Raw genomic sequence first — 12,609 nt, 5'->3', positions numbered from 1 at the left:
CGAATTAAGAACGCCAAAACGTTTTTGTAGTGACGCAGTCCTTACGCTGGATATCAGAGATTAAGATTTGAATATGCCACAGAGTAAACAAATCTCGACTAAACAGATTTTGCATCTAGCAAAAATAAACACTAAATAAAAGGAAGCGCTCAATTTGTAATGTCTATGGCGTAATACAATTATACTTTGTAATACAAATCTACATATCTGTGGCCGCCCATTTGCGCGTTTGGTGGTAAACTTTTAGGTTAGATAAATGAAACTATACTTTGTTAAATTAAAATATATTTTGTTATACACGCCCAATCAGCAATCAGCTATGTAATAGCGTGTCCCTTAGTTTTATACAACAGTTTGAATTTCAATAAGTTAAAGGCTGGTCTCTTGTGCTGATTTCAAATCACTCAATCTACTAGTCACCAATTTCAGATCATTAATCCTTTCCAGGGTTCCTATATTCGACGGCTCGTCCATTGCATCTGTTATATTCGTAACAGTTTCGTTAACTGATAATTTTAGATCATTCGTTAAATCATTATCGTTATATGTTGCATTCATCATTCGGCTGGATTTTGTCAAATTGTTTAAGTCATTTAAAACATCTGAAAATTTTATAAGAAAACTCATGGTACTGTTCTTAAATAATGTAAAAAAGTTTTTATGCATTTTTCCTAAAAAGTGTATATTTAACCATGTGATTCTTTTTATTTTTTTAAATTCTGAGAATAATTTAGAAACATTTAGTTCTTATTTACTGCTCTTATATACAAATGAAACAAACATTACAACGCCATAAAGTATAACGATACAGATAACAGAATTGATATATAAAAATGGGATACATCTGTCAACGATGACTTAATGTAGATATTTTCATTACGACTGAAATGTCAATATTTCATGATCGGTGTGATAATTTTACATTATATTAGAAAATTGTTAAGGCAATAACACAACTTCGATGAAATCATGAATTGTTTATTATTTAAAAAAATAGTAAAGATGAAATGGCATTTTACGTGAAGGGTACAGCGAAAAAAAAAGTCGTCGAAGTTATTTAAAATATTGTTTTAAATTTCGATTTTCTTTTGGAATAAATTTTCTAATAGGATTTTTCTGTATATAACGTTTTGCAATTTCAATTAGCATTACATGTAAAAGGCCCATAACTTGAAATATAACTTCATGAAAATGTTACGTAATTGCGTTCATACCCACTAGAGGCATTAACCCAATATAAACGAATTCTACGACCTCACTTTTTTTCGCTGTCCGTTTCACGTCAAATGTCCAAGAGCCAGTCCGTTCTACGTCCTTGATTTAAGAACTGGCACTACATTTAAATTTAGAAGCATTTTGAGTGACGTTCATTCCTATACATTAAGTTACCTTTATGAATGATTTGCATATAGTATAGTATATATAGTTTTTGTGAAAATAATTACCAGTTATTTGCAAGCTGAGCATTTCGTCTTCTTCATCCTCATTAGGATGTGCTACATTTTCTACTTTCATACATCGACTTAATAACGCTTTTCGTAATGAGCCCTTTCTCAACGGCGAATACAAAATCGACGTGTTTCGGCCCTTTAACAATAAAATATAAAATACTATATATTTGCGTGGATCATCTTCTAAAATATATATAGGAAGATAGAGTATGTGCTGCTTAGTTACATAATTATTTTTTATTGTAAAAATTCCGTTAATAAAAAAAACGTATTGGATTTCGCCATGTACTAATTATTATTTCAATCAGTTACGAATTTTGTTATCTGTAATCTAGAACATCCATAAAACTTCATCTATATAGATTGCTTCAATCTATACAGCTGTCAATCTATCTGACGTTTGACACATTTGACAGTGCTCAATACGAAATTGTGACATTTCTTCGCACGAAAGAAATTTCATTAACATGGTCACGTGAATATGTTTTTTTTTAATAGAGAATCGAAGAAATGTCTTCATTTGATCAGCCATACAAATGATCGTACGAGGGAAGAATTTCGGTTCATTAATTGTGTCTCAGGCTGCTCAGAGCGATCTTAAAAATAGCGAGACGAATTTGCAATTGTCTGAGAGGCCCTACATGTTCGACCTGTGTCGACAGCCACCCTAAAGACCACAAAAATAGTTTAGATGCAAGAAATGGGTGGATATACGAAACGTTCATGTTTTATTTTATTTCATTGTTTTACTTACAAACTAAAGGCCGGCAACGAATTGCAACTTGAGTGTCCATGGTCTTGTCACCGTATTTTCGTCGCACGGTTATGATTTAACAATTGACTCATATAAGCAAAATTATTGAATTGTGAAAGTGAGAGTGAGAGTGAAATTAAGTCTCTAAATACACGATGAATCAAAGTTAGAAAAACTCACCTTTATAACCGATATATCACATATTTCATCCAATTTTAATGAAAAACTCAGTTCCTTATTCGCCTTAAAATTCTTAGTCAAAATCGCCAATGGAAACTTCGCCGTTGACGACTTAACATTAGTCCGAAACATTTTAGTCAAATACATCGTATTCTTATTCATTGTCTTAGCCACTGAGAAAGTCTCATTTTTGATCGATTCCTCAAAAATATCTTCCTCGGGTGATAATAGACAATTTATTTTATTCACTATGGTATAGAGGAGTTTTAATCTCTTAATTAATTGTTCGAAAGTCGCTTTTGAGTCTGTGATTCTCGTTTTGTATTTAAAGTCATCGTGTGTTGCCAATATATTACTGACAATTTTGCATTCTGGTATCACTGGAATTTAATATTCAGGTTATTATTAATATTAAATTAAGTTGGTTGGTTGGTTGGTCTACTGTAATTATAAATGGTTTGTTTGTTGATTTTTTAATGAATATAATTTATAAGTTAAATGATACCTTTATCCAAGTCACTTATCAATGGTAGCAGCTTATCATGATGCGTCAGAGCGTCGGGTTCGCTGGTTCGATACACGTGAAAAAAATCACTTAATACACAACCAGTGTTGATCACACAACACACTTTAGTGTTGTTGTAAACTTTATCTTTTATAATCTCAAGTAAGGTACTGTGCATCATTTGCTTTGCTCTCTGAAATAAGAAAGGGTTGTCATATATAGTTTCTTTATTATATTAATCGCAAAACAATTTTTAAATTAAATTGAAAATATTATTTTAAAATAATAACCATACAACTAAATCTTATAAATTATGCTCTAAATATTTTTAAAAAATGACGTCACAGTAAATGGCAACATTCGAAATTTGTCTTGTGACGTCATTTGGAGTTCGCGTCTGTAGAAGACGAAAACAAGGATTGAGAAAGCGGATGGTTGATGGTTGACGCACGTGACAGTGAGATTTTTTTCCCGGTGTTTCTGTGATTTTCCAAAGCTAAAATAGTTGTTATTTTTCTATCATCACAAAACTAACCCTATTGGTGCTGGTAAAGTATAAAATTTAAACTTATATAGTCGCTGCAGTTCCAGTAAAATGGATCCTGAACCCGAACCTCCCGACCCGGGAACCTTTTCTACGTCTCGCAAACGACAAGGAGAGGAGAGAAATATGCGTTCCTTTAAAAAAACAATTACGGATCCCACTCAGGCGAACCCGTTTGTTCAACACCTATATGTCCACCCCTCCTTTTCCGATGGCCCTCGATCGTACTCTAATGATGATAAAGGTCCATTCATTGTCCAAGTTTCCCGGGAAGTAGAGGACCCATCTTCTGGAGCCTCGTTACGTGCTATTACATTCGGTCAGTTTATGCATAAGCACAAAATTAGTTCTGTCATACACGGTGGTGTAAAAAATGTAGGCCGTAATAAAATTACCGTTGAGTTCTCTTCTGCTGAAGCTGCCAACAACTTTCTGGTTAACCCGATTCTCACTATGTGCAAGTTTAAAACTATTATCCCTTCACCTTCACCAGTCACCTTAGAAACATCCACATGTCTACATTGCTCAGGTAAACATTTTGCTTCTAACAAGGGCAGTCCAGAATTTACTCGACAGCAATCCATAAAAATGGTGATGTCCCAGAACAATATCTCATACGTTGAAGCAGCAATTCAGTTTCCACCTGTCCGACGTTCATATGCTGAGATAACAAAAGAAATGTTTACCCCTCATGTCTATTCTCCAAGATCTCCTCAAAAAGCCCAAACTCCTACCAAAACTTCCTATCGCCAAACAATGTATCGCTCCTCTCGTCCCCAAGCTTCTCTAGCAGCTCAGATAGAACAGCTCACCAGACTATTGTTGGTGAATGCTCCTCATCTCTCCCAAATGGTTGTGCTCTCAACAATAATGTTGACACCCTTCCCTCTCAGGGCAAAATGTTAGAATTTATTTCTGAATTCCTTCTCAGTATTGTCGCCCCATGTAGCGAAATTCCCCTACCGCCCAACGTTGCCAAAAACCTATCCCAACTCTTTAAATTATTACAAAACGGACCCAATAACCCTAATTCAATGGAATAGTAAAAGCTTACGTTCAAGAAAACACGAATTGATCTCCCTCATAAACCTCCATAAACCCACAATTGTTGCCATCTCGGAGACATGGCTGAGACCTGGTTACCGATTTCGGGTGCCTGGTTTCTCCTGTCTGAGGGATGACAGGAATGATGGGTATGCGGGCAGTGCTGTCTTTGTACGGCATTCCTTTCCCTTTCTCCCAAATTCCTCTTCCTACCCATAGCGAACAGATTAATGCTGTTGCTGTTCGTACCTTAGATATTTCTTTTGTATCTTTGTATATTCCTCACCCTTCTCCTTCTGTTTTTCCCGAGATACAATCAATTTTATCATCCCTTCCCAGCCCTATCATAGCCATGGGTGACTTTAATACCCATCACACTATGTGGGGGTGCCACGATAGTGATAGGTTTGCTCCACTGCTGATTGACTTACTCGACGTTGTCAATCTCTGTATCCTCAATGATGGCTCCCCAACTCGCAGGGTATACCCTAATCAGAATCCCAAATCTGCAGTGGATCTCACCCTCTGCTCCCCTAACCTAGCCTCGCAACTAACTTGGAACGCCCTTGAGTCCACCTATGGCAGTGATCATTTTCCCATACTTATTACATTAAACAACAAATCCTTACCCCTCTCTTACCACAACCCCCTTTTGAAATATAAACTCAAAAAAGCAAACTGGAAAGAATATGCCCAATCCGTTGATTGTATGGTAGACACTCTGCCGGATTTGGAACGTGAAGAAAATGTCTTGTCTTGCTATGATCTATTTTTAAATTCTCTCATATCTTCGGCCGATTATCAGATCCCCAAAAAGCACTCTCCTAAAAATCTGCTGCTTTCCTCTCCCTGGTGGGATGATGAATGCAGCGATTTGTTTGGTAAGAGAACGGCTGCAGAGAAATCTTCCTCAGCCTGTATGTCTCAGGAGAACTTGAATAATTATCAGAGGCTTGATGCTAAAATTAAAAGGTTAGTATCGAAAAAGAAAAGATCTAGTTGGATACAATTTTGTGAATCCCTTAGCCCTCGCTCTCCATCCACTATTGTGTGGTCAAATTTGAGGAGATTCCGTCGTTCCCTGAACCATGTTGATGCTTCTTCAAATAACCCTTCTGACTGGATTAACAACTTTGCAGACAAATTGGCTCCACCTTTCGTTCCCTACGTGGACTCATTTCTGAGTTCTATGCCAGCTCCAGCTTCCGATGAAATGGATGCTCCCTTTTCTTTCTCTGCGCTTCAAATAGCTCTTAATGGTCTCAAAGATTCAACTCCAGGGGAAGATGGCGTTCCATATTCCTTCCTGGCTAGACTAAATGACAAAGCTAAACTTTACTACCTTAAAATAATAGACAAATGTTTTGAAACTGGTATTATACCGGCATCTTGGACATCTCAAATAGTCATTCCCATTCTCAAACCTGGAAAAATCCCTTCAGATTCAAATTCATTTCGACCCATAGCTTTGTCATCTACTTTAGCTAAAGTAACAGAATACCTTCTTAAAAACCGACTGGAATACCTCCCAATTTGGGTTTCGGAGGGGTTTGAGTACCACAGACAGCGTCAGTATACTGACAACAGACATTCGCCTAGCCTTTACAAAAGGAGAGTACCTTGTGGGTGTGTTTCTTGATATTGCTTCTGCATATGACAGTGTCCTACTTCCGGCGCTCAGGCAGAAAATGCTTAAGCTGAGTGTACCTTTGAGGATGGTTCATCTCATATGTAATCTGCTATTTTGCAGATCTATTCTGATAAAGCATCAGGATACCTCTCTTCCCCCCAGACTAGTCTGGAAAGGTCTCCCTCAAGGCTCAGTTCTCCCTCTGCTCTATAGCATTTATACCCACGACCTCGAACTGTCTGTCACCAGTTTTTGTAACATCTTACAATATGCTGATGATATTGTCCTCTATCACAGCTCAGGCAGTATAGGGGAAGTATCCTGTCGTATCAATTCTGCTTTGTATTAACTAGGCCAGTGGTTGTCTGACCACGGCTTGTCCCTGTCAGCTGGCAAATCTCAGGCAGTGGTGTTTACAAGGAAGAGATACATTCCTACTCTACTCATTTCATTTGAAAATCAAGCAATCAACCTGACAGGTATTTATTTAGACAATCGGCTGAACGGAATTGCCCACTCTGAACACATAATAAAAAAATGTGAAAAGGTATTAACGTATTAAGAGCAGTAGCGGGGGTTTGGTGGGGTGCTCACCCCTATTCTTTAAAGTTATTGTATAATGCCTTAGTACATAGTCATATGGATTACTGTATGTTTGTTCTGGATCCCTTTAACAAATCAGCTGCTGGAAAATTAAACAAAATTCAGTATAGGTGCCTAAGAATCATTCTAGGTGCAATGAAATTCTCCCCTACTAATGCTTTGCAGGTTGAGTGTGTTGATCCTCCTCTACACATTCGCCGGCCGTATTTATGTGACCGCTTTGTTAGCAAGATGTTACAGTTATCATCCCACCCTCTTTGGCATCGATTAACCCGACTATCACATGCTCCTTGCACCCGCAACTCCTCTTCCTATCTGCTCGATAGTTATCTAAAGTACACCAGCCTCCCTAACCCCATGATATCTTTTCCAACAAATCCCCTATATTCTACTCCTTATAAAGCCCTGATATACAACCCTCCCATCATCACAGACCTTGGTCTGATCAAAGGAGCCCCAGATACCAACATCAAATTACAAAGCTATATTAATCAAAATTGGTCAAATCATCTTCTTATTTACACTGACGCATCAAAGCTGTCTCCCGATGGCTGTGTTGGTGCTGCCTGTTGGGTTCCTCGGTATGGAATTACCCTAAAATTTAAATGTCCTCCCGAGTCTTCAGTGTTCACAGGAGAGGCCACAGCTCTATTGGAAGCAATCCTATTTGCACACTCCCATAACATACAACAGACAGCTATTTTATTTTCATTAAAGAGAACCCATTTCGTAGCAAATCAAGTTTTCCTATTATACTAAAAATCAGGGAGACTCTGCTCTCTTGTAATCAAAAAGGATTGTCTATCATACTAGTTTGGATTCCTAGCCACTCAGGTATCCCAGGAAACGATTCCTGGGAGACTGCTGATTCATGTGCCAAAGCAGCTGTTGAGTCAAGTTCTCTAGATCATTTTAAAAATTCAGCTCAGGATCTTTGTTCTCTTGCAAAGATATATCTGGACAGAACCTGGAAGACATTTTGGAATGACTCCAAATCGGTTAAGGGTAAGTTTTATGCTTCCATCCAACCAAACATACCAAGACAACCCTGGTTTTGTTATTATCGAAATGCAAATCGCTGGATTACATCCACAATCTCGCGTCTGCGTCTTGGACATGCTTGCACCCCTGTTCATCTAGCCAAGCTCCGGATAAGGGATCACTCTATCTGTGAGTGTGGCTTGGATGAAGGCACTGTATCTCACATACTATTTAATTGTCCCAAACTAACTTATCCTCTTTATGACATTCTTCCCCCTAAAGTCCCCCGTCCTTTAAGTGTTAAATGTTTGTTAATGTTTGTGTTTAGTCCACATTGTAGATTTTTATGTAAATATATAGAAAGCAATAGAATTAAAGTGTAATATATATAAATTATTCATAAATAGTAAACAGTATTTAATAATGCTTTTACTCATATTTGTGTTGTCTGTGCTGTCTCAAAACTAACAATCCAATTTCAACTATTTTTTTTGTGTATATTCAAAATTAACTTAATTATTATTTTTACCGATCAATCTCCTTCGTATCTTCTCCATCTACACGACACTGGCGAAGTACCTTGTGCCCAGTTGGCATAAATAAAAGCCATAAACAAGAAGAAAAAAAACAAGGATTGCAAAGACAAATAACAAATGGGGCCGCAACTTTTGGTTTTGGCCCAAAATTTCAGAATCTGTTTCTTGATCATCATTTTTTTCCTTAATTTGAAAGATGTCTAAAATTTTATAATTCTATTGCGACTAAAACTACTAAATAAATAACTTTAAATTTATTAATGTCCTAGCCTCATAAAAAAGTGCGTGCGTACAAAGTGCACATGTCAGAAGTGAAATTGTTTGTAAATTAATTATTTCTAAGTATTTGATCACTATATCTATGTATTCACCTATTCAAACTGTATTTTTATATAGCTTGTGCTAATGATAATATAAATAAATAAAAAAATGCATTAATTTTATTTACTGCACAAGACGTTATGCGACTTTGCCATCAAAAGTTCTAATATGTAACTACTAAACGAATACATCAACAAATAGCGTGTATTTTATCTCGATCTCCCATAGTCACTCTCTCTCAATACGTCTCAATAGTTCTCTCTCTTTTCATTTTACCTTCATGCGCCTAAAGAAGTTTCACCTCAAAAAATTAAATATGAAAATAATATATTACGATTTTTACTCTTAGAGCAACCTTATAGGCTAACAAACCAGGCAACCCTAGTAACTATTTTAACCAAATAAAAACCTTCTTAATAAATTGATTACCTGTGCAAAAGCTGTCGGATCAACAATTAGAAACACTTGATCCCTTATATCAGCAACTTCCCGTTTCCAAATGTTAACCAATAACGATGAGTTATAGCTCAAGGGTGCTACCATCACCGCGGGAACCAAATGTGAATCCAGGCCTTCTATACTTGCTAAGCCACTACGAAGGCTTAGAACTCCTGAAAATTAAAAAAAATCTTTATGATAAACAATGCATAGCTATGCTAAAAAAACAGTGGTGCTACAACCCCTACTTTTAGTTGAAAATTTCTGTATCTATTTTTTTTAAAGGCAAGTAGGATATTATAATTCTATTTATGGGTCTAATTTGGGTTTCCTTGCGATGTTTGCTTTCATCGTACGATCTAAACAGAATTCGAAGTCACGATCTCAGGCTTTGAAAGCTAAAGGCACTAAGCCTCTAGTCTCAAACTTATTATCTCTGTCCTCACTTACGTGGGAACAATACCTTAGTTAAACTATGAGTCATGGAACATTTTATACATACTATTTTCATCCGACGAACAAGATATAGCAAAAGATCCAATTTGCATCAGCCGTTCATTATAAACATCAAAGTCCTTAACCAAATCACATTCTTCGTTGCAGGAGCATTCGTTAACAAAATGGTCTCTCAATTTGTCCACCGGACATATATTGTATGAGAAACAATGGATAACGAGCGCCAATAGTGCTGTGTTTGTGTTTGTTTCTAGTACATATAAAACATCCTTTAACACATCTATAAGTACATTAATATTCGATGGTTTTATTGGCAGAATTAAATTCTCCTTGGATGCATGAAATACGGCATCTAAGTCGCCTTTAATTAGGTCAGAGAGGAGGGCCTTCGTTTCTCTTAGAACCTGAAGTTAAACATACCAGATTAAAAACATTCTTTAATTAACTTTAATCTGTCCGTCCTCATTTGTGCATGAGGCAAGTCAGTGAAATACTAAAATAGTGAAACATAAAGAATCCAACCTAAGACCGTCAAAGTCAAAGCATACAAAAAAATATCATTAAATATTGTCTATGGTTTAAACAAGTACTACACATTTAACTATAAACATTACACAATATATGGTTCTCTATAGTAGTCATGGTAAAAAATATATTGTTTTTTCATTTAAAAGTAATTCTTGAATAGAATTAACATGTTCACTTAACTTACCACTTGACATCGGGCCTTGACAATATGCTGATCCATCGGCAGACAGTATTTACAAAGAGTCATCGCTGATAGTAACATTTCATCAATACATGTATGAATTCCACTCACACATATTACAAGCTGAAAAATAATTAATTATTTCAGTGACATTTTAAAATGCCCATATAATTGATAAAAATGTACTAAACTTAAAACAGGCCCACAAATTAATAAGCTAAGGTTCTAAATGATGTTCAAAGTTCTAAATTAGCCCCTCAGTTTTCATTTTAATTCCAAGTGCCTTAATATGAAAATAATATAGCAAGTACAGCTATCTATTGTGAGCAAAACAATATCCAACAAGTGAAGATATCACATTATGAGCTTTGTGATTTTTATTATTAAAGGTTGGGCTTAGTAACTTCAATCTATAAGTGTTATGTAGGTAAGCAGTTTTTCTTACATTAAAATGTGATGGTTTGAACTTAACTAACTAGCATTTTTACCACTATTAAGTCTTTAGAAAAGTATAAAAACACTTAATTCACATACATTGTCTTTCCAGTGCTCGTAATGATCCTCAGAGATTTTGTAATCCGTTTCATAAACTGTATTTGAAAGATTATTGAGAATATCAAATGTCTGATCTATCCAATTCACAAAATACATAGTGTTGATATTTATGGAGTCATCTGTGATGCTATGACTGCTACCAAAAAGTGTATCCACACATGAATCAATTGATTGTAACTTCTGATGGCAACAAGATAGACGTTCCAGAATACATTGTAAGCTTTCCTGTAACATATAGATAATTGAATAGCTACATAATATGTACATCAGTGGTTCAGTAGTTATATAAATATAAACATATAAAAATCTTTTGTCATTGTACTATGCTTGTGACTGCACTTCTTAAAATATAAAATTTTATTTTATAGGTATTAGATGGGTATCGTAATAGTTGGATAGTGAAATTAAAGCAGGTGAAACTGTGGTGTATATGGTGCATAGTATTTTTAAATTCCTATTGTTATAAAGATAATTCGAACAAAGAAGAATTAACTTAACTACTCCTTGACATAGAATTTCTATTAAAGACTGTACATCATATAGGTTCTTAAAAAAATAACCATTATAATATTCGAAGAAAAAAACAAAGCTAAGAACAACAGAAACAAACAGTTTAAGAACAAACCTTATTACAATAATTGTGTTCCTTTTTATGGTTAAAAATTTCTATTAATATAAGAATACACTTCCTAATTTGATCATTGCAAAGTTTGTACACATTCCAGATTTTATCGACAACATCATTTTCTTTTTCATCAAATTTATGTAAAAGTTCAAACTTTTCGACTATTTCTCTAAATAATGGTTGTATTTCCTTGAAGATAAGACGCTGAAAACATGAATGGTACAAGGTTACAATAAATTGAAACAAATTGATACCCAAATTCCAGTTTTCTGTCCAAATTGATACTTATAAGCAATAATATCGTTTCATCAGGTCTTTGGTTCTTGCTAATACAATACTTACCCAAATTATTTTTATGATATCGCGTTGAGTTTTTACCGGAATCTCCATCTTATTTATATCTAACAATATTGATTTATTTGTAGTTCCTATCACTAATATTATATATATTTTAATGTATTAAATATTGTTTAATTTGTAAATTAAACAATATTTTGAAATTGTAACGGCTATCATATAGTAATTATTTAAACGATGTAACTACTTAATCTGTGTACACCATAGAATAAAATACTCGAATACTGCTGATAGATTCTTGCCAATTTTTATTATTCTTATTACGACGGACTTCCACTATTCCACTAATATCCATTATGCATTTCCTTTCAAGAAACATAAATATTCCTTTCTTCGTGAATCTTTCCCTCTTGTTTTTGATTAAGTAATTCTAGTTTTTGTCTTGTATAGTCTATTCGTCTTAAGATATTGAAGTATGAATTGTATACAATACAATGTCAATACTGTAAAATTAAGCTTATATTTTTTTATAGAACTTTTTCTATTTATTCGCGAAGCTCACTGATCATTTCTCTTTACTATTTTTCACCAAATAATTGATAGTAAATAAAGGTTTAAATCTTCATTTGAAACGAATTAAATTAATTTAAGTAAATACTAATAACCATAATAACTATGGGATCATAATATGAGTAATTAGAATATCCTTATATGTAATTAGGGAGTGTTTAAGTATTGGAGATTCTTGACCAAGTTTTCGGTATCCGATAGTAAAACATTTCGTAACCAACCCCAGTGAGTCTCTATACATAAAACGTAAACTTATGTGGTGTAAGATCCTGGAAAATGGAAAATAATATTAACAATAACAAATACATCAAAAGAAAATAAAGGGACAAACTAGTTGAAAACAAAATATATACATAAACATATTACATCTTAATATTATTATTGATTATGAAAGAAGATAATACATTTTA

The 12,609-nt window shown here is 34.7% G+C and overlaps 1 protein-coding gene across 1 annotated transcript; it reads right to left on the bottom strand.

Moving 5' to 3' along the window:
* Positions 1 to 268: 268 nt before the first annotated feature.
* Positions 269 to 11,812, bottom strand: LOC123713505 (serendipity locus protein alpha). The gene is made up of 10 exons (XM_045667209.1): positions 11,675 to 11,812; positions 11,333 to 11,536; positions 10,687 to 10,932; positions 10,156 to 10,275; positions 9,490 to 9,847; positions 8,979 to 9,160; positions 2,891 to 3,083; positions 2,386 to 2,765; positions 1,446 to 1,587; positions 269 to 602 (listed from the first exon to the last, which is right to left on the bottom strand). Exons 1-10 carry the CDS (start codon positions 11,720 to 11,722, stop codon positions 370 to 372), a joined length of 2,106 nt encoding a protein of 701 aa, XP_045523165.1. The 5' UTR covers positions 11,723 to 11,812; the 3' UTR covers positions 269 to 369.
* Positions 11,813 to 12,609: the final 797 nt, after the last annotated feature.

This window comes from Pieris brassicae, chromosome 8 (genome assembly GCF_905147105.1).
Source record: "Pieris brassicae chromosome 8, ilPieBrab1.1, whole genome shotgun sequence".
Taxonomy (NCBI): Eukaryota; Metazoa; Arthropoda; class Insecta; order Lepidoptera; family Pieridae; genus Pieris; species Pieris brassicae.
This window is presented reverse-complemented; position numbering and strand designations above follow the sequence as displayed.